This window comes from Falco rusticolus, chromosome 6 (assembly GCF_015220075.1).
Source record: "Falco rusticolus isolate bFalRus1 chromosome 6, bFalRus1.pri, whole genome shotgun sequence".
NCBI lineage: Eukaryota > Metazoa > Chordata > Aves > Falconiformes > Falconidae > Falco > Falco rusticolus.
The window spans coordinates 35,091,376-35,115,527 of NC_051192.1; the positions used below are offsets into that span (position 1 = coordinate 35,091,376).

At 39.9% G+C, this 24,152-nt stretch overlaps 1 protein-coding gene across 2 annotated transcripts in view; it reads right to left on the reverse strand.

Annotated features, from left to right (window-relative positions):
* The window catches only part of ARHGAP18 (Rho GTPase activating protein 18), a 101,228-nt gene that overhangs the window by 39,418 nt on the left and 37,658 nt on the right, over nt 1–24,152 (reverse strand). For both annotated transcript variants that reach the window (XM_037392503.1, XM_037392502.1), the window contains exon 2: nt 223–422. In XM_037392503.1, coding sequence (XP_037248400.1) covers nt 223–422 — 200 coding nt within the window. The remainder of the gene's footprint in view (nt 1–222; nt 423–24,152) is intronic.

Below are 24,152 nucleotides of genomic sequence, written 5' to 3' on the forward strand. Positions count from 1 at the left end.
AACCAGCCTTTTACTCATCTCTGATACAATTCTTTTTCAGGGCATTGCCTGTTTCTGGTGATATGCATCAGAGGCAACAGAATTTTCAAAGTGGATGTTCAGCAGAGTGACCTTCTTTTTGATTTCAATGTGTTTGGTGGGTGCCATCTCTTGAAATAATACTTAAAGAAAAATTCCTAAATCAGCAAACTGATGATCATTCACAAGAACAGATTTCATTACCATCTGGCTCTTTCACTACAAGTGCTACTCGTTCCTCCTGATTATTTCCTCTAGTTTCATGGATGTTTTCAAGTTCTTTCCAGTAGTCATCCATAGACAGTTCATCCAAGGAGTCCTGGGATCCTGAGCGGTCAAACGATGCTCCATCAGGGGTCTTCTTGGAATGGTCATGGTTCATTGTATACTGGCCAGACCGACGGCTATAAACATAGACAAAAAAGCAAATCCTGGTTAGCATTCTTAAGATACAGGATATATTAATATCTGTGAGGGCAGCTGGTGATGAATTGTGTCAAAGTATCAAGGCAAACTGCTGTCAACAAGCAAACCAAGATATTAAAAATGGCTTTTAATATCTGGAATATATTTTTAATTTAAGATTTCTGCTGTACGTATAACCCAATGTAGAACAGCACAGGAGTCTGTATTAAAGAGGAAATAGTGAATGCAAGTTCTAGTAGCTAGTTACAGCAAACCTCTTATTCAACTCACACCAGCCAATTCCACAGACTTCACAGTACATATCTTCCTAGCATTGCTGTTCATAAAGAAGTTTTCAGAAGTGCCTTTCTGCTCGAGTAAATTCTTATGGGTTGATAGTACCTTTACTTCTTTCCTTTGCTAATCAGCTTTTATTTTTCATTAATGTTTAGTCTGGTATCTATGACCTTAATTACAGTTGGGAAAGGACAAAGTAAAATTCCTGAAGTTACAGTTTGTGAAGTAAACTGGTGAGTCCAAATGTTTAACAAAGGCTACTGTTTCTATCTTGCTTCCTCTTTGACTGAAAGCTTACTACTTCTACAATTTGATGTTACTAGCTTTTGGTTCACCCCAAGTATGTATGTTGCTAAGGCTTTCAAAAGACATCTTTCACCTTAAGTATAGCTGTGACTAGAAAAAAGAAAGCAACAAGCTGAAACCTCTAGGTTTTATCTTGACCTCATTAGGTCATTAGCAAAAATTACCACTGACCTAGCAAAGAATTCCTCTTAGAAAGTGCAAAGGTTATAATGATGTCATTGAAGTTACAGGTCAACCTTACAGTCAAATATACCAAATCAAAAGCCACAAACTGATTCAGAGTATCAGTGGATTACATGAGTAGCAACCTATCTAACTTCAGAGTTGGCCTTACTTTGAGTGGGGGCAGACTGGACAAAATGATTTCCAGTGGTCCCTTCTAAACTAAGTTACTCTACTATTATGAGAGTATATCAAAATTCTTCCTTGTATTAAAAAATAGTTCTTAACACTTTAGAAAGAGCTTCAAATGTCTTTTACGTCTGAATTTGTCTCCATATTCTAAAAAAGGAGTCATGGTTTGAGGTTAAGTAGTAAATATCACTTATTCTGAGAGGAAAACGTATCAAAGATCAAGCATTGTGGATTTATCACAATGTAAACGCAGTAAATTAAGTCCTACCTTCCCATTTGGCTGACTTAGAATGTTTATCTAGAAAAAGCACCTTGTCCTTATGTTTTATCTCGTGACAATTGACACTTGTTAGCTGCCCCTAAGTAAAAAAGTCATACATTTCTCGTGAAGATAAGCCCCTTCTGTGTACAAGTCACAAATCCTTTCACACCAAATGTGCTCGATTCTCCGATAAGAAATCCTAACTATATGGACTTTGCCTTTAAAGGTAAAGAGCCTTATGGAAGGACTGAGTTTCCACCTTCTCTGCCTCTCTGCTCCAGGTACTAAGTTAATAAATTACAATGAATTACCAAGCTAATATGCACCCCAGTGCCATTCCTTAATCTGCCTGTATTTGAAAGCCCAGGGGGAAACAAAAAAACCAACCACATATGAAGAAGTATTTAGCTTCTGCATCAGTGGCAGTAACAACATCCGGCTAGTAGTGCATGTTACCCAATAAATACAATTTCTCCATGTAACCACCTCAGTTCTTAAACTTCTCGTGACAGGTGTGTCTTGTGTGCACCATGTGCTGCTTCTGAATCCAACACTAATCACTGCAGAAAGACATTCATGGAGCCGCATCAAAAGTCTCCCCAGCAGCCACCATCAGTGCTGAGTGTGGCCAAAGCAGGTCAGGCTTCCCAGCCCTTGCCCAGGCTTCCCTCCTCTGGGCCCGGCCGAGCTCAGAGCAGACTGGGTCCCTCTCACAGACTCTCTACACTGAACTGCAGTGGCTGCAGCTTATCGTCCCTCCGTTTAGCCCTGCAGAGCTGCTCATCAGCTCTTCAGTGGCCTTTCACCTTTGGAACAACCTGCTCTCACTGACCCACCTCAGCTGAAATTTAACCACCACAGCACACCACGCAAAAGATAAAAATAACAAAACTGAATACATTAAAAGCATGCACTTCGGTGGGCTCTGGCAGGCTGAGCTGGGATACGCTGCAGCAGGCTGTGGCTCTGTGCCATGCTTCCAGGGCAGCGCTCCTCCTGTCCTTCAAAAAAAAGCCAGCTCGTCACCTTCCCCAACTAGGTCCTGTTTCAGAGAAGTCTGTGTCCTGAAACACACAGATACTCAGCACAGAGCACTCAAGGCCATTTTCAGGGTCCTGTAAGCATTTGCTGTACATTAAAAACACTCCATTAACCTTCAGAGGCTGCACCTTACCCTTCCATCACCGCTCGCAGGCCTGCCCTACTCAACCAAATATAAGCTGCTTTTCTGGTAAGGCTCTTCCCAGCCTGACCTTTCGATCTCTCATTAACAAATCTATACAGCAACTCCCAACTTTGAGCTGGCAGTAATGCCACTTCCCCTGGTGAAAGCCCTCAAGAGAGAGCGGGGGACAAATGACCAGGAGAACCTTCCAAGAAATATTCACACGAAAACCTCACTGCTCTGCTGTGAATCTCTCCTTCAGAATCCACGTCGCTTCAGGCCATTCACAACTGGCCGCCCCAGCACTGGCAGCACTCGGGCTCCTCAGGAGCCAAGGCTACAGGCTGCTGCTCCTGCTCCACTCACCGATCCCTTCTTTTCCCTTGTCAGACTCGATCCAAGCCTGTATCCCCAGTTTCTCTTTGGACTACAAACCCTTTCAAAGCCATCTGCATTTGTCCACATCCACAATTCACATTTTGATGGGCTAGGCCAGAGAGAGGCTCAGGCTGGGAGAGAACAACTGCTAAAACAATTGCTGACAGAGCAGGTCAGATCTTATTTTCTCTTCACTTGGTCCAACGTTTCTTGCTTTGCATACCCCACCAGAGAAAGGCACTGGTGAAGCAGTATTTGGTGCATAATCCACACAGCAGTGCCTCCAGGCATCCTCATCTCCATCCCTCCTACGAACCCCTGTACACACAGTGCTAGTCTAGATACCACAGGGTTCGTGTACGTCAGAAAAGAAAAATAATGGTAAAAATTCACAGCACACGGAAAAACTGGTTGCCAATTAAGATTGTTATTTTTAGGTATCTGTTGACAAGGCCAAAAATATGGGATTTCTGCTGTGACTTTCCACTAAATTCCATCCTTCTCCAAACGTATGCTTAGTAAGCACTAGTTGTGCATCACACAATAAAAACACACTGGTGGGAACAAGTTAAGGCCAAGAAAAAAAGAGAGGAGAAGGGAAAAAGCAATCAATCTTAGTAATAGCATTATAAGAAAACTGGAAGAGGTATATGTTTTTAAAAATAATTAATTCCGCATTAACAGAAAGACTCATTAAAAAAAAAAACTTAGAAAATTATTCCATCAAATGTCCCATGTTGCAAGCTTTAGAATTTTGTAGAAGACTGTTTTCCAAAAAACTATCAGTAGAAAATAAGCACAGTTCATTACCAAAACAGCTATTACTAGGTTACTTCTCCAGCACATTCTTAAGTTCTTAGGTGTTTTTCTATTTAAAATTTGAAAAATGCAGCTGTTTTCACAAGTATCTTCAATGAGATCTCTTTTCTTCCCCCAGCAAATGTAAGCTACTGCTAACGGTCACATAAGTAATTGTCAAACACTACTCATTTAGCATTTCAGGTTACTAAATGGCAACTTTACTCTCCAGCTGTCTTTTTTCCCCCCAGAAAACTAGTATTGACATTAAGGTCTTCACTAACAACACTCTCAAACTTTATTAAAATCTTACTAACACCTATTTCCAATCATAAGTAAATAGTTTACTTTTCAAATAACTTTTCAGGGAGCAGTGCAATATTCTCATTTCCAAATTACACAGTCAGTTCTGATCTGTGATACTCAGACTTGTACCCTTTGTAGTCGATGAGATTTATGCCAGTTTATCTCGGCACAAAACTGAGCTCCCAGGTATGAAACCCATTCTTCAATATAGTTATTGCAGTCTCTTGCCAGAGTTAATCTTCTTGTCCCATCCACAGGAGATGCATTTATTTATTAGAAACATCAAGGATGTGATAAGAAGCACTCCAGCCCTTCCAGAGGGGAGCCGTTAAAAACAATTCTTGTAATGAACACTTCATTACATTTACAAGGAAAGAAACCAGATTTGGGTTATTTCACAAAGCACTGATGAGCTTCATGTAGTGGCAAGTACTTAAGGGAGAAGAATTGTGCATAAGTATTTTCTTCAGCCTTTCCTTTTGTGATGAACTGTGTCTCAGCCTTTAAGAAAACATGACTCTTCACACACCATACTAAAAATATGCTTTTTTCCAGGTTCTGTCAGCCTGATTTTGATTTCATTTGTAATCATTTCATACCACTGCAGTTGTCTTTGTTCCTTATTTTCTTTCCTGTGAAATCTAAATCTCCCTGCCTGATCATAATTGATACTTGTCATGTGTAAACTACAGCAGCTAGAGATTAATCTGTTAGTAAGATGCACTTTCACTGACATGTCAGATAAACTCAGCTCGTGGAAAGCTAATTATGCCCTTACTTTCATTTTTCTCACTAAAGAATTAAGGATTGTGATGCATTTTAAAACTGAGATGTGAAAAAGCCCCCTACAGGGCTAGCCACTAAATTGATGATGATCCGAAAATCATCTTTCTACATTGCTATACAAACATCATAATTGTATGATATCCTTATATACTATATAGATGGGTATGCATGAATTACATGTGTAAATATACTGAAAGGCAGAAATAGTAAATGCAAGGATGTTCATGGTCATAAAAACTAGGGAGCATAAATACACTGTTGAACCAAACATAATAGAATGGCACTGCTGAAAGAGAAGTGGAGGTCCTGTAGCAGGATTAGTGCAGGTGAGCTCACTGACTCCAGGAGAGAACAAAGTCCAGCTACTAAATACTGTACGAACAAAGCAAAAAGATACCAGTCTCTATAATCTCTTTTCTTCCTGAAAAAAAATGGATGAAACGCAACAGAAAGGGAGGAATGAGAAACACCTATTCTGCCGACAAATTAGGAATTTCTGTACAGGGTCCTTTTTTCCACCCCCTTCTGTCAAATTTTGGAATTCAAAATTTAGGCCTGGATCTTTCGGGAATAAAACCTGTCACAACTATACAAAGTGTCACAAGTGGAACAAGGGAAGAGCCCATATGATTAATTACTGAGTTTAACCTCAATTAGGACTCAACTCTTTGGAATGAAACCAATATGGTCCTTTTCCACAGTTGCCTAACAAAGCCTATGGGAGTCTTAAACATTGTCTTTAAACAGGTTCCAAATTGAAGGCCAATTCAAAGTTCTACAAGACTAAAAATTTCACAAACATTTGTTTGTATCAGACAATTCCCAGCGCCGAGAACAGCGCGAAAAATAAGCATTGTGTTAGCAAATGATATAATTATTTTTCATACTGGACTATTACACCCCCCTAAGCTGCACACTGAAAATACAGTCTTCATATGCTTGGCCTTAAAAGCTTCTTTAAGTAATCCTGGCCATTAACCATTGCTATTGGGATTCTTGTACAGGCAATGTCTTGAGCACTGCAGCCCCTTCAGATGCACACTATGGCACCCCAACAAACTAGCACTTTACTTCCAGAGTTCTACAAAATGACAAAAACATATCTGACTACAGCTACATTATAGCAGCAACTTCTGAAATGCCCGTGCAAAGGGAATCATCACTCTCAAAGCTAGTGTACATTTGGCCATTTATGTTAAAGCTATTAGTAGTATTATTGCAGCCATACCTCAGCCGATACCGGGGCTCACTGATTCTGAGCATCATACTAGCACATGGTTAGATGTGTTAATAACCTGATAAACAAGATACACAAGGCTGTGAGGGGGGGGGGGGGGGGGGGGGGGGGAGGGGAAAGAGGTGAGTATTTGGACCAGAAGGTTGAAGCATGCTGTTCAAATTCATGGTGCAAGTCAGTGACAGAAACAAGAAAAATTCTCAGATCTCTGGAGTCTTTCACCACTGGACCACTGAGTGTTAAAGATCATAATCTGGCCCAGAGAGAACTGCAAGGCAGATAAAAGGAAGCTGTGCTGTTTGGATTTGTGATAGACTCCAGCACCGTGGCCATAAATAGAGTAGCACTCTCAAAACAAAATTATCTTGTTGACATAGGAGTTACAAAGTTAAGCAGCAATTTGCGTAAGTAATTTTAAGTTTGTACAAAGGCTAACTAGATTTAAACAATCAAAAAATGCCTATGGGCACCGTGGCCTATTCTGAAAACTATTTACTGAGAAATCATTCATGAGATGTTATGCTCTTAAATATAAATACAGGAATTGCCAAGTCCTTTCTAATCTAAACAACAAAAAAAAATGAGAGGGAAACAATGTGGTCTCCTATCCAAGGCTGAGTAACAGAGGTGTGGGAATAAATTAAGCTCCAAAGCTCCCCTTACCCTACCTCTCCTTCCAAGAAGCCAAGCAGCACAGCAAGGTGCAAAGACTTCTTAACTGAATTAACAAAAAAAGCTCTAATCTAATGGCTACAGCAGCTGCCTGGTTTGAGCTCCCTGTTTTTGTCTGGGACACTGGCCTGGGAAGTGATCACCAGACCTTCCCATAGCCACGGCACCTACCAGAAGGTCATCATGAACTTTCACAGCTTCTAGGCAAAGCTGCATCCCAAAGGTCAGACATGAAGACAATGCAAGGCCTTGGTTCCAAGGGTGTGTTAAATCAACAACACCACTTATTCTAATGGTTTCAACCTAATGTTTAAGAAATTTCTTTCTGTCACCCAGTATCCAGTATTTTGCAATGCAGCTTTGAGCACTTTTCAAAGTCTTCTGTTAAAGAAATGATCAAATTATAATTGATATGCCCATCAAAGCAGGTTGTCCTAAAGTAACCGAATTTTACGTAAAGCCACAGAGTAATGACACTACCTAAGTGAAGTTAAATTGTTTTTTTCTAAATGTAAATGTCTTCATCTTTGTATATGGCTTAACCCGTTAAAAAGATTCTTTCTATTTCATTGATAGCTAAAACCTCCTGTCAAACAAACGTCAGTATCACTAGCTTTCATGAACAACAGGTAACCTTCAAGCAATACCTACCAGGACCCAAGTCTGGACATTTGGTGTCCAGAACAAGGCAAAAATAGATATATATAGATAGATATATATATAGATATTAAAGTGCTTTTTAACTTTTAGAAGGCATTAGAAAACCTTTAGTCTGGGCTTCTATTTCTGCTTTTCATTCTAGCTCATAAATCTTGTCACACATTGCAACAAGAGCATCCTTTCCTTTCTACCTTTTCTGTCATTTATTTTTTCCATGACTGACTGCAAACTCCTGCAACTCAGTCTTTTCAAGAGAGTCATAGAAGACAAAGATAACAGTAACAAAGCAATGTAATTTCCAGTATTTTTGGTGAACTGATACTTAGCACTCCCAACTTAAAGAGTTTTATTTTGCCTGCTCTGTGACCTTATGGGACATTTTGAATGGCAATTGCAATCAAACTTGCCCAAATCCCCATTAAGCTCCAAAGAAAAGCCAGAGAAATAGGAACTGAGGCAAAGCTCTACTCTCCTTCCAAAGACAGAGTACAAAGTGATTGCAGAGAGGGTATAAAACAGTACTCACTTTCTAAATGAGCATAAAAAAAGGCTGAGCAAAGAGAATCAGGTCTCTTAGGATTTTTTGTAATACCATCAGCTGCTGTTAATACCTGCTCAAAACTGCTCTGGAGATTAAAAAAAAAAAAAACCACACAGAAAAAAAACCTCCAACAAACAACAAACCACCCTCACCCCAAAACCAATAATCGAGAAAACCCCACAAACTTGGCATTTTAAACACCTCCATGAATAACAAATGCAAGATAGGTCAAAGTTAGGGCTGCCAGACTAGAACTCTAAAAAGTGTGTGCATATACATATACAAAGACATAAAGGCATATACATATATAAACACACACACCCCATACTGCTTCCAGCCACATCCTCATTATTATTTATGTAAGATTTTTCTACCTTAGTGAACACAACCTTCCCCCTTTCCCAACCCCAACCTGTCACTGGAGAAAACAGGAAGGAAATCCTGTCAATGACACAGGCTGTTAAATTAATATTCTAATCCACTGCACCAGAAATGGGAGATTCCAGATACGATGCCAAAACTTAATCTGCCTCAACTATATGCAGCACTTCTAAGAAGATTAAAATATTTCATGACATTTCCTTTAACAGGACCTCGTGTTCTTATACAGCCATTTAGACTACTTATTTTCTATTTCTGATTAGCTAAATTATAATTATGGTAAACTGATACACATGCACATCCTATCGAAAATTACAGTATAGATCATTGGCCCCCATGTATGAGTGATGATGTAAAATCATTTACTACAAAAAATAGTGTTAGAACTATAACATATGCTTCTAAACATTTGCAAAAAGAGCTATTTGATATGCCATCCCAGGTTGCTTCAGAATAAACGTGATTTTGTTCCACTCCACACAAGGTGAGAAAGAACTCAGGATTGACAAATGCAGCCATGAAGCCTGTCTCCCACAAACTGACTGCACCAGTTGCGTTTCCTTGTTTGGGGGGGACTGCTGCATTCTAGTGTCTGAGCTGTTCAACTCCGTGCATGCTTTTAGCTTTATTCTCCAACATGTTTCTTTTAGTGAAAGGTGAGTGACACTGACTCAGATTTGGAGCTTTAAATAGAACATCACATATTATCGAACTTGCAATAAAAATTATCACAATTAGATAAACTGAGAAGTAGTATCAGAAGTCAGTTTTGGTTTTACTTCTGTATTGACAATATGAAGTAGACCATATTGTCCCAGGTCCTGCCATTCTGACCCTTTTAATTCTCATGCCATTTGAATGAAGAGTCTCAAAGGCTTTGAGAATACATTCCTATTTTTGCCCATACATAGAAATTTCTACTCCAGGGAATGCAAAATCCACCAGAGGCAAAAACAAAAGGGACAAGGGAACCTGTATAGATACAATCACACAAGCGGCACCATGTTAGAAGCAGGTTTGCAATGTGCAGACTTTTGGAAGAGTTCTGTAAGCACTTCCAGCTCTAAGTCCCACTGAATGAAAACAGAAGTCAGTCTCCAAACTCAGGCACCCTCTGTAATTCCTTTACATACAACCCTAATTGTGTTTAAAGCTCTAGTTTTAAAGAAAGCATATTGCACACAGCTAGGAAAATCAGGAATGGCTTCACTCGAATCTTCGTCACATTTTTGGCTCTGACCCTTGGTCAGTTGATTTACCTTTCTCATTCCTTCCAAATGCCTTCTACATCACCTGGCTTCATATGGACACAGATGTTTTCCTCTGCAGTTCTGATTCTTTTCATTCTCTACAACTCATATCAATTACAAATATGTATGCAAAACACGTTCTCTGCAACAAATCTCATGCTGCTCATTGGGAAAATACTCGAACAAATTGCACACCTTTTAAAAGTACACTTTTTCTGTAATCTTCTAAGACAACCACTGGAACTAATCTTCTTCCAAAAATGAGAATAAAGCCTGTGTGAGATTACTTCAGGCTCCATAAATATCAAAGAGAATAAACCAGGAAGTGAAACAGATAGAGTATTTGTAATTCCTTTACTGAGAGACACAGAGAGGAAAGATTTAAATAATTCATTTTCTTTTCACAGTGGAAAAAAATCAACATGGCAACAAAATCTGATTTAAGCTATCCTGGCAAATACCAGGACCATCTAGTAATGCACCGTTACAGCCATGAAATGATACTGGAGTCACTTTTGTGCCTCTAAAAGCAATTAGCTCTCTGAAAGTATTAGCTCTTACCATGTTAAAGGACCTATTAGACCTATAACCGTGTTACTTGCAAATATAAGGCCTACAGTGCAACTCAGTAATTCTGTTTATGCTTGAAGGAAACTGGCACACATTCATAGTCAATTTATTACAATATAATCCTTACATTCAGAATAAATTGTAAATGAATTTGTATGAGCATTCTCAAACAGCAGGCAAGGAAATCTGTGCAGGAGTCTAAAAATGTTTTCTAAGGAAACTCTTTTCATTGCCCAACCAATCACCACTGAAGACCCAGTAAGATAAAGAAAATAAAGGTGCTCTCACAGAAGCTGGACAAGAGGGAGAGGAGGAAGCAGAAAGGGCCAAGTAGAGAAACATGTGCTGGGCAGGCCAGCACTCAAGCACCCTGAGGGATACAGGTCTGTTCAGAAGCAAAACGTCAGAGGATGCTTTTAAGAAACATTCTTAAAGCCAAGAGGATAGGAGAGAGGGGGGCCTCAAGGACACCGCAAAGGAAGGACCATCTGGGTTTAGTTCAGCCTCAGCATGAGCAAGGAAGTATTTGCAACCGGTTTTAAAAGTGGTCACTGGGATTTCCTCTGCGCTCAGAGGAGCTAACACAAAAACGCTGCATATGTCTCCACACATGATGCAAACCTGCTTTGAGGAACTCTTCTAACAGAAGCCAGGCAGAGCATGCCACAGCAGAGATGGAGGGCAATGCAGGTCTGCCCTGATCAAGCCGTTCCCTTCACACCCCTTACCCACTGACCCACGGCACAAAGAGGGCAGTTGAAAAGTCTGTTGTCACCTCAGCAAAAGAAACGAGATTAAAAAGGGCTCCGAGTCTCAACTCTTACTTTTTATCTTCAAGGGCAACTGCTAAAGGCGTGAGCCTTTGACTCTTTTCCTACCGATTCATTCTTCTAAGCAAATCTTCCCAGGAAACACCCGTTCCTGGCGTTTAACAACTGAACTGTCCGCAGCCCTCGCTGTTACCTATTCTAACAAGCACTTCCAAAGGCTTGGTGTCTTATGACCCAGCAGGAACCCCACTAAGTAAAACAAAATTACACTAATATATTCCCTCCCTCCTTTTATTTCTGGTAGTTTTTAAATGTCAGCAGACAACCAAGCATGTAGGAAGCCACTCAAAACTACAGATTCTCTCCTACCCTCTCCCCCTTCACTACCACCTGTTTTCTGAACACTGGCAGAAAAGATATAAAAATGTGTGTTTTTTTCAACCGAGCTCCCTGCAAAGCTTTACGGGTACTTGTATGCATAGGTATGCCCCTTCACTTACAAATTAACTATACAGATGTACAGCTACCGATCTGAATACACAGATGCGTTCATGTGCAAGTTTGGAAGCTAGCCCACCATGGCGTTCACTACTGTGCGACCTGTCCACAAGGCCCGAGCATCAGGACTTCAATACAAAAACAATACTTCAACCGTAAGGATTTAAAAGAGGGTTTGGTTTGTTCCAGGTGAGGTGAAAAACAAAGACAACATAATACAAACCAAAAAATAGGAGGAAAAGCAGAAAAGAAACATACTAGAAATTAATAAAATGTAAACAAAACATGCAAATTAAATACCAATAATTTAATAGGAACAACTGATTAAAATTAAAAACAGACCCTAAAAAAAAAACCCTCGTATGTATTTTATTATTAGTTGATCACAATTTTACACATGCAATCCTTGTTTCTCATTTCCAGGAATAGCATTACTAGTTTTTGTTCTTTACTCTTAGATCTGATTCTTTTTTGGTGTAAGAAATCTCCTTTCCATGTGGGGATACATGGGCAGCGAGTCCATCAAAACTTGACACAGTCATGGAAGGCTGTCACCATATTTTAAGGCAACAAAAGGAAATGCTCAAGACTGGTCATAAAGGGAAGACTGACATTCATTGCTTGCTCTGCAGCTCATAAAAAAAGTGTGCTGCGAGTAAAATGAGGAAAAAAATCTTTCCAGAATTATGGTAAATGGAAGACTAAAAGAGCTCTTACCAACTTTAAAGTACACTTATCAAAGAGGATGCAGGCAAGGACTCCAAGAATTCTGGAATTTAAATACTAATAGCAAGTTAAAAAAAAAAGTCATTTTTCAGATTTCAAATTTATTTAGATGACAATTCTTAATAGAAATTATTTAGGAAAATTCTTTGTTTTCCTTCCTAACCAACACCCCTTCTTCCTTTACCAGCATCTTAGAAACATGATACCAGTTTCTAAATCAACATAGGTGCCACCTATGGTTTTTCAGCTGATAACGTTCTCTATGATTATTATTCTAAAAAGATACCAGTCTATTTTGAAAGACGTCAATCAATTATATAAAGCCACATCAACCTGTCTTTTTAAAATCATAGCATCACTAATAGTAGCCATAACTCTTACCCTGCATTCCCAAGCAAAACTCTTCGGTGGAGGTTTAGCTGCCAGCAAAAAATGAAAGTAAAAATGACATTGTACTCTTAACTTTCCCCATGTATCTAGAGGTTAATTATCTGACTTCAACTTTAGACATATTCCTCTGTGTAGACAGGGTAAAAATAGCACTTACTTGTAACATTAAGTAGCTATGATTACAGACCCCAGTAACAATCAAGGAAAATGAAATACAATGCTTCACACGTAACGCATTAAACCTGAAATAAGGCACAATCCATATGCAGACGCTGCTATAAATACAAATTCATATTTTCTTTTGCTGTACATACACACACTGTGTACAGAAGAACAAGAGCAATGTTATGCACTCCTGGGTATTACTATCTGTGATTTTTAGTTACAGGACCAAGTTGCCCATGCTAGACATCTGTACTTCCCGTTATGAGACACATCTACAAATTAATACCTTATGTTTTTATACAGTATCATATGCACACAGGAAAAAACCAACATTTGCTGCATGCAATATTAAGTCACACATGAAAACTTGATTGTAATTAATGTGAAAATATCATATTATGACAGTGACCTAACCTTACAGTTTAGGGGGAAGGGGAGGGAGGAACAAAAGACAGCCTGAACAGGCCTGACCTGGGAGCACAGATCAGAGATATTTCTAGACTGTGAAGGGAACAAGGTGTGAGGCAAACCAGAACAGAAGCTGCAAGGCAACCCACAAGTCCTTCACTCCCAGTTCCCAAGCCACATTGCCCGACCACTCTGTCCAATCTCTAGCCCTCATGTCACCTTGCCACACCGCGCAGGACCCCACTGGCTTTCCAGCTCTGAAGCACTTCCTAATGCACCCTAAAAATTAGGGAACCAGCACATACCAACACTGCTGGGGAGGCAATGAAGGGACGGGACATCTCTGGACCCGAGCCAGATCACAAATACATCCATCGAGCTCAGGCAGGGTGACACAGTTGAGCTTCTTCCTACCAGAGGTATTACAGTAAACACCTTCTTAATGTTTTCTGCACTGAAAATGCACATTTAAAAGTTTCTTTGGATACAAGAAATATTTGATTGTATAAGCAGCCAATTGTATCTCAGGGGATAAAGAATAATCCCCTCGCCAAAATAAGGCACCTGGACAAAGCCGTACATGTACAAAGAGCATACAAGTGCTGACAGAATAACACAGAAATGGAATCATACACTTGTCAACATCAAAAGTGTTTAAAACCTAAAATGTAAATCAACAGAGCAATGGAAAGGGAAGTAGAAACTGTAACAGAAAATTTACAACACATTAACTTAAAGATGAAAAGGAGACTTTCAAAGAGACAAATGCCCACATACCTAAATTACACTATTTTCTCAATTCTTTAACTGCAAAACCAGTGTGTATACTTTACAGCTTCTGCCACTCCTGTCGGGTGTCTTCACTGGAGGTGCTCAGGTCTCCTCCCTCTTTGAAAGTCAGGAATGTGCAATGAGGAATTTAGGGATACTTTCATTGACTGTGCCCTCTAGCCAACTGACCTCATTTTCATTTTTTTGCTGTTTCATGACGCCTCACTGAGAAGTAAATCAGTTAGAATGATTTGTACCATGCCCTCTCAGAATAAATATGACTTTTTTATTATCAAGTACATATATATCAAGTGTGTGTACGTACATATATATACACATATATATATATACATACACACACACACACATATACATATGTTGCTGTAAAAAATGAGGCAGTACACTGAAGCTGCCTCTTCCCAATGACTGCCAAAGTAATGAATGCTGTTTGGCTTCAATTCCTTCTCTGTTCACACAGGCTTCACACCAGTGCAACCCTGGAGTGCCCCAAGGGGGATGCCCCCACAGCTGACACCTCAAGGCCACTCCACCCTTTACAGTAACTCACAGGAGGCAGACACCACCCTTTGAGTGCCCTTCTCCAAGCAGCCTAAATCCACACCACAAAACAACCATGTGCCAGATCCTAGGATCTCTCCATCCTTACAGGCAGACCCCTCCAAGGACAGCACAAGCAGTAAGCCAGCCGGCCTGTTGTACACCCAGTGCAATTCGGGGGAAAGGGAAAGGTATCTCTGTTTACTAAGAGATACTACATGGTAGAACTCCAGCTACCAGGACTGTCAGAGGATTGTGTGGTAGCACTGAGCAGAGCCAACTAGATGCACAACTGAAGCACACCACCAGCCCAGTGCAAACATCCACTCTCTGCAGCCACAACAGAAAATAATTCATTCAGAAATAGTGATGGGTCTACACCCACGGAAAGGGCATCAGCATCACCTCAGCACTGACCCTCTAGCCAACAGCTAGGCTTTCTTCTGCTGGAGGTCACCAGCAGACATCGAGTAACACACTCACCCTGTGAGTAGTTAAGCCGCTTCCCACAAAAATACCCCAGTGCCACTGGTTTTTCCCTTGTATTGCTTATTCAACTTGACACATCAGAAGACTCGCATTCCCAGAACTGTAAAAGGGTCTTGGAACGGCCCTTGTCATTAGTTTTTCTTTAATCCCATTTAATCCTAGAGTTCATTAGGAAATCACCTGCAAGGCATGCTTTAAAGGAACCAGAGTGTTCCGAGTTGCATCTGTCCAGTAGTTACCCACTTTGTGAGCCTGCCACAGCTGGATATGCCAACCGCCTCGCCATTCCTCCAAAGTATCAAGCCAGAGAAACTGGGGCAAGCAGACCTTGGTGTATCTAGCAGAAGGAACAGGCAAGGCACCTTGCTTGCATCTTAACAATTTCCTCAGTATTATGGAGAGCTCTCTCAGATAATGAGCAGGTAAACTCTCACTTGCCTAGCAGCAACTTGGTGACAGCCACGCAAAGCAGGTGCTTCTGAGAAAGCAAAACCTGTGGCCTGAGGATCCTTGGTCATGGAAAAAGACAAACTAATACCCTCTTCTGCTTGTAAGGGACAAAAGCTTCCTCCTTCAGAAACTAAATGGATATGGATGCCCTTTTAGTAGCCTAGCACAGCTGACTGTCCTGTGACCCCTCACTGCAGCAGCAGTCTCCGACCCTTCTCAGATGGAAACCAGTTGGAAAATGACCGGATGGCACATGGACTCACAGAGCTTGAAAACCGTTAAGGTGATGGTGGCCACGCTGAGGCCAGCCACAAGGCAGCTTATATATCAATAAATGAATGCCCTTCTCTTGAAGATTACATAGCACTTTGGGAGTTATTGGAAATAATTTCACTGTTTAAAGTACTAGTAATGGCTTCTGTGATGGCAGCAGCTTGAAATGGGACAAAGGATAATCTCTGGCTAGCTCAGCACAAGCCACAGAATCAAAGTAATAGTTAACAATAAAGATCAAAGCTTTAAAATACTTCAGTTCCTGCACTGGTTACTATAGGCTGCAAAAGCGTTGCTCCGACTTGCAACAGCATCTTATACTTTTAAGGTATGTTTCCCTGAACAGTTTTAATTTTCCACCTTAAGTCAAAAAAATGTAACTTCATACTAATATTCTGACTCACATAAATTTCATCAGTCTTCAGAAGAATCTTGCTATAACTACAGGTGAGTAAGAGTTCTTAAAACCAGACAGAAAAATATTCAGTAATGATATAAAGAATATATTGGCATAAATGTATCTTTCAATTAAAAAATGAGGAATGCATCTAAAAAAAATAAAATTAAGGATAAGTACAAAACAAGTTCAGCAATTCCAGAGTCCTACAAAAGTACGATAATGTCAACTTAAACAGAAACTGAGATTAGCTTCTCATGTCCACAGTGTGGTGGTATAATAGAATAACTTACTTGAATATGTCGCCTTTGGAGTTTTCCATAAAAGTGACAGGTCAACAGCCTTTATAATTATTGAAACAATGGTGTGTAAAATGAGAAAACATCTGGTTACTTTTCATTTCTAGACTTCTGACTTCCCAAATATTCTTAAGAACAGGGGTTTTTTTGCAAAGATCACATAATATTGTGGTACATCTGATGGACACAGAAAACTTTTTCTATTTTAATAGGTTTTAAGCAGTCCTTCACTACTCTGAGTGTATTTCAGAGATATTAATTAATAGATGATTTTGCAAATTGTAACCAAAATAATTTTTTCTTACCTCCCAATCCTAGTTTGCAAGTTGACTACAACAAAATGAAAGGAAAATTAAACAAATCTTAAGGAAGAGGTTAATATGCATACCTAGAAAATGACATGTGTGCTCAGATGTGACAAAACCATCATTCCATAGAAAACAGAAATCAAATCCATAGAATTCCAGATCACCTATTCATATAAACCCATATATACTTAGATAATATTTGTATTATAAAATGGAAGGAAAGAAATCCACCCAGAGAGAGAACTTACAGTCTTAATTAAAGGAAATCAAAACTGTAGAAAGAAATCTATAGTGGCACAATAAAAAGGTTTTTATATAAAAAATCGTTGCCTAGAGCAACACTGCTAGCAACCAACTAAAGAGTGTTCCTAGCCAGCAAACTGAATGACACCTATAGCTGTACACAAAATTATACAAGTCAGTATACACTGTAAAAACAAATAAAAGTATTTAACAATACACCTACATAAAAAATATCTGCATGTACAGGCACTAAGATTAGCTGTTGCCTTACCTATAAAGAAGGCAACCCCTCCCAACACAGCATATGCAGATGTAATCTTGATTTTTCTATTTAATAAGAACAGTATTTCCTACTAGTGATTTGTGCAGGGTAACATACTTGGAGAAATAGCCTTTATCCAATTGAAGCTCCTTTGGATCAAAGTTTAATCACATTTGTATACAAAAATACCCATGTGAGAAGTCTTGGAGAGTGAGAAAGAAATAGGTGTACAAAAACTTCCAGTAGACTAACATAACAGAGCACAGTACAAAAGGCACCAACCTTGTCTGAACCAGAGGTTATACGTTTATGTCAACACCATACCCCACACAGGGGGGAAAAAGAAACAGGAAACAAAAGACTGGAGGAAAGAAAGGTTTCTCAGCCTAGGCTCAAATCCACATGAATACAGTTGGTTTCTCAGCCTAGGCTCAAATCCACATGAATACAGTTACACGGCTATTCGACGGGGTCTGGCTGATGCTGGGCTGAGGTCTGAGCACACTGCAATGGAGATGTGCCCCAAGAAAGCTGCCACTCAGCACAGTCCCGTAATCTGTTTCCAGGAGGAATCACAGCATTCACAGGGGAAGAAACACCCTGCTGATGAAAGATAGCCAAAAGCCTGACTCCAGGCTCTTACAAAATTTTACATACAAACTTAGATCATAATACACAACTTGAAAGGTCTGAAAAGATTGTCATATTAGGTTGCTTACACTGAGTGTTTTGTCATCCCATCCCCTCCCGTTCCCTGCCCCACTTCTCGCTGGCATGGTCCTGTGCAGATAGACGTACTGACTGACACTCTGGCCCCAAATGCATTTTTCACCCTAGCTAACTGCTAGCTGCCAAATCTCACCTGCTAACTAACTTAGCAAGTTCTTCAACAGTATACAACAAAAACAGAATTTATGCTTAATCTGAATGTCAGAGATTAAACATATACATATGTTTCAAATTGAGAGAAATTATAACAATCTATACTGAGGTCTGTGTTTAGTGAAACCTGTATCAAATAATTCAGCAAAACATGTAAGCAAATGTCTAATACAGGATGACAAAATTTTCTTAAACAATCACTTCAAAAGCTCAAGCAAGGCCCACAAACCAAAACACTGTGACACGTCACACAGATTTTAATACCATACATCGTCATAAGCCATTTTCTAATTTGAAATAAAGTACCAAATTCCAGCTTTCACAGCACGACGCTCATAAAGTTTCCCATAACCTTTCATAAGCAGATCCTACTTACTATGAGAAAAAAAAGATGTTTCAGTTTGTTCTTGTATGTACCATCCACAGTAAGAAGATCAAACAAATACAGACTTTTTCTTAGCTTTCACCTCAAAGGGGAACAAGTCCCACAGTGTAAATATCCTTGTCTGAACAGAGAAGGCAGGCAGAATTTGGGTCACTGGACAGATTCTTGGACATTTCAATTAGTACATAACATTTTCAATGTCGTTTGTATAATGTCTTAGATATTTAATATCTTATTCTTTTTTACCCTTAAAACAGAAAATAGTACTGCGATGAAAAGTTAGGTTGTATTTCCTATAGGAAATCATATGAGCTATTCTGATTATACTTCTCATTCCCGATACTGTTTTGATGTACTACCTTGGGCACTATGAAACCAAAGCAATCTCTCTGGTGCAAAGTTCAGAGCAAAGAAAGGTGTGTTTAAACAACGCACAGATCTGCAACCTTTCAAAAGCTTATCAACTGACGACCAACCATAGTTTAGAAACTGTACTTTAATTTATCTCATTACAGTGTCTGGGAATCCAAGCTGGGCTTTTGTTTCTTTTGGCGAGGCAGGCTGCACGATGCCACGTGCAGACAGCGAGGGGAAAGCAGGTTATCTGCAGCTCCGTATGAGAAGTGCAGGTGTTCCCTGCTGCGCAATGCACCTGGATGTCAAGCACGTCTTCTTGCATCACACCCTGCCTTTGTAGGCAGAGGCCATGCACACGACTGAATCACTGAACGGTATGAATCAGGACTAAATGAGCCAGAGATTAAGCTTACACTAGCTTTATAGTGGCTGCTAAAGGACAAGCTGTACCTGAACTAACTAAAAACCTGTCAGTACAAAGTTAAGCCATCAACTACCTTTTTAAAGAACCTGAACCAATGGAGTTAAATTATATCAGACGAGCCTCTCTCACAGGCTGTGGCCATAGCCAGCACTAGGACTCATAAAAATGAGTTGTCAAATGGCAGCCCCATAACAATCACATTAAGCTGGCACAGATGTAGGCTGCCAGAGGGTTCTCTTAAATCCCCCTTTCCTGTGGGTTGCCCTTACTTCCTTTGTGCCAGCACTGTCACCGATGCAGTCACTTACCGACCTAGGTTAAGAAACCAATCTGTCTGAAAACACCACTTGCAAAAAATACTGCTTTCAGTTGGATTTTTGTTTTTTTAAATCCTGGTCCACCTACTTCAGTCAGCTCAGAAATGCCAATTCCAGGGCAAGAAACACATTAGGAAGGTGTAGGTGAGAGATGGAAGGAAACGCTACTTTCAGTGGTGGTCCCCACTCTTTTCAGCTTCCACCTCTCTCAGCCTAGTATGCCCATGACCTGCACCCACTGCCACTGCACATCAAAACTGCTTGTTCAGGACAAGCCTCAGGAGGCACTCTGAGGTGAAAGTTTCATGAAATGGTGTGGCATCTCTCTCCTGGCATAATACTTTCAACGGAACAAGAAGATGCTCCTCAAGTCTGCCTGAAATATAGGCTTCTCAGGAGAAGATGACACAGGCAAGCCATCAGAACAAGGTTAGCAGGACATGAAAGCCCACCCTCTGAGTGGGTTATAATGATGGGGATGACTATTTCCACAATAACACCGTTACTAGAGTTCCCTTACTTAGTTGTTGCAAAGGGAATCAGGCTGTGAGGCTCCAGAAGCTACCCTACAGAGCTGTTAGATCTATCATCCTCTTAGCAACTGCCAAGAGAGAAAACATCTTCCACTGGCCCATGGTAACCATAGCTCTGGTCTCCTGCTGTGACTGGCCAGTGAGTCACAGCTGTTGTGTATGGCAGCACTTACCAGGGCTCCCCTGCTGTTCAGTAGCTGAGGCTTCTGGTCACTGCTCCAAGCCTCTTGCTTTGTATCTGGGATCACACTCATAACTACAGCTATAACCACAATTATTATATGACTATGACACTACAAGAACTTTCTGCTTGTTTGTACAGCTAAAATCTAACCTTGTGCTCTCTTAAATCAAGGGCAAAGCTCCCAGTTACCTCTGGATATAGTATATTCCTGGACCTTGCTGATGTATTTTATTAAAGGCAGAGAATTTTTGATAGAGAAAATATTTCATCAGTGGCCTTCAGTCCCACCAACTATCACTCTGACAACTACATAGAAATCAGCTAAAACCAATCAACAGATTAAAAATAATAAAAAACCCTGAACAATGTACTTTACTAAGTACATATCACTAAACACTGATGAAACAATTCTTACACATCCTCTTAAGTATTTTTCTGGTTTACAAATATTAAAGTGAAGTCAAAATATCCAACTTCCCTAAGCCAGAGCAAAAGCTGGCTGGGTGGTTTGGGGACTGTCAGAGAGGAAGAGGTAGTTGGAGGAGTGGTAAACTGAAGATTTGTACTGATGCTAAATCAAGCAAAACATGCCAACTGTTCTGCTGCAGTTTGGCACTAAGTATGCATGATAAGATATTTTTTTTGTTCTGAAGACAACATTACTCTTTCTTTGTTGCTTTCTCATGTGTGATGCACCTTCCACCATATTTCTAAGCATACTAAAAACATTCACATTTGTTTCTCCTCAAATACTTTACCCCAAACTATTTTAAGTCTTCCAGCAACACTGGGAGCCCCACAAAAGAAACATTCTGATACATTTTTATTGTCACCTTTTGGCCTAAGAAGCCTCCCTAGGAAAGAAGGGTGTTGTAGAAAGACGACAGATAAAATCCCTGAATACTTGTGAAAGCATTTCTAGGCTAAAGGATTGGGATGCTCTAGTCACAGAACAAAGGGGAAATATTAAGCAGCTTATCCTCACAAGAAGGTATGACCAGGTAAGTAACTGCTCCTGTGCATGCTTTTATTCTGTTGTAATACAAGAAAGCTGGCACAAAACAATGACTAAAGAATACATTCATAGCTTTCAGCAGTGCAGAGGGGCCAGTTGCTTAGGAGCTCAGCCCATACACTGCTCAGGGTATCACTAAAAATATACCTCAGAAAATGATGGCTAAAATTGTACTTATGGAATAAATCAAATCCATTTATTTTTCAGACATCCTAATACTAAAAAACAAAACCACTGATTTTTTCCCCTATTTATTTGGCTATAAACATTTACATTCCCTGCCTGAACATGATTATTTTGAGACCATGACTCGAAGGCAGAGGCAGGTTCATTGCAAAACCAGCAGCCCTCACAAAACAGCCCACTGACACATCAGAAGTACTCAAAACTTACAACTGGGGAATTTTTCTTCCCCTGGCCAAGCAGAATTACTACTGAGGAGTCTGGAGTGAAAGTCAGTTACCCATGTGTAACAGGAATTTGCAACACCACTCCACAACAGGCACCTCGCTGTATCACTTGCTGTAATTACAGCCTCCGTTCAGCCATAGTATTCTGATACATAGGAAAAAAATGAAGGCGCACACTCAGTAACTCTAGTAAAAAAGCAGTAATGATAGCGAAGGGTGCTGGCATTGCAAATGTTACCAAAATATGTGTGAGTAGCCTTTTAAAACCTTACAGGTTTCAGCTCCAGCCTCACCAGTAACAGTTACAAAAGACGAGTAAAATATGGGCAATAACAATAGATTACAGCACTTTTTAATCAAGGCCAGTATCAGCACTCTGAAAATGCCATTAGTCTTATTTGAAGACAAGTTCAACAATTCTCCTCTTCAAAGAAAAAGAACTTCGAGAAACGAAAAACATTCTTCTGATGCCACACTTAGAGTGAATGTTGGAGTTCAGGCTTACACAGCTCCTCTGGCATTTCATTCATCAGAAGTTCAGTTACATTCCGGTTTTGCATAAAATCTGCTTGCTTATAACAGCACATCTAGTAATACATTGCATATGCTTCGTATCATCTAGATTTGTACACACATAAGCAAAAAAAAGGCAAAGCCCATAATTAAAATGTTCAAAAGGTCTTTATGCTTCACATTCCTTGTAGCTAGACAAGCATGACATCTCATTCTATGTCATTAAAATGAAAAAGAAATTCTGCATATAGGGCCCTGATTTTCCTCTTTTCTGCTATGTAGCTCCACTGATTCAGCACAGTTATTCTCATTTTATATCTGTTTAAGGGCCTGACCCAGAGTAGAACTGAATACGCTGTTTTCACTGACAGTAAAGGGCAAGGGCCTGACCCAGAGTAGAACTGAATACGCTGTTTTCACTGACAGTAAAGGGCACTAAACCAAATTACATCCATGACATAGAATAATCTAGATCACCTAGTAAACTGCACTTGTTGAAATAACGTTGTTTTATCTTACTGACAGATGCTAAATGGATGCCTAAGTGCAAGAAACAGTGACCAAGTCTACATAACGAGGACTGCACTGAAAAAGAAGAGCTTGAGCATATCTAGGGGTCAGAAAGAACATGCAACCAAGTGTGCTCCACCAGGATGCTTAGAAAAACTAGACAGTTTGACTGCAATATCTACAATTGGCTGAGGTGGTAACAGGCAGCAATGAAGTTATTTTACCTGTATAGGTGACACTCATGAGACTGACACTGAAGTACCACATGCAATTCAGGCTGGAGTGTGAAGGAGAAGTGAAGTAGCAGGGCAAGTGTAAAGAAGGATGCTGAAAATTCTGAAGAGAAGTGTCACAAAAAGGTTTTTCAGACTAAACAGACTCAAAGAAAATTATTTGCTCCGTCCCAAGATAAAATTGAGCAGCAGCTTGACAATAGGTAACAGGCACTAGGAAGGCTGTTTAATCAATTGGAAAGACATACAAAAACCAAAGGCAGGAGCAAGATAAATTCAAAGAAGAAATAAGGTGCAAACTGGTGGAAGCAGGAATCCAGAATCAAGGAAATGTTGGGATACCACATCTTGCTGTCAGTAGATCAAGTTACTGGGATGTAATACATCAGTAACTAAGCAACACATTAAGGGTCTGCAGTATACTATGTATTTGTACATGCATGAAATACAAAAGACACAAAAGCAATTCTAAATAAAGCAACTTGATGCATTGTTGCCTGTCAGCTCTATCTGAAGATGTTGGAAGGCATCAGACAATAAACGCTATTCAAATTAGCAGGCAAATACAAGGCAGGAAAGATTTTTCTAATGCATTTAAAGACTGTGCTCATGTAAAGACTGCAAAATTAGCACATAAAAAGATTGCTATGAATTTGTAAAGTCAGCCGCAGTATGATAGATCTTTGCTTTACAGAGGCAAAGCAACACATAGAAGGTACTGGGCTGAGCCATCCACACTGGCATCACAGAAGATAGGTTACAGGGGTTAGAAACAACAAATGCTGTGATGGTACGGAGAATCTGGCATCTGTGCTGTACTAGCAGACTGCAAATGAAATTGCAAAAGGCTCCACCAACTTAAGTCAGTTGTGAGTAATCAGCTTTTGAATTTGTTGCTTGTACACTGAGCATTACATGTATCCCTCACAGTGCTTTAGTCCTTCATACTGGATTTCACTGGATTTCAATTCCAAGGGTGAGTCACTGCTGGGAAAA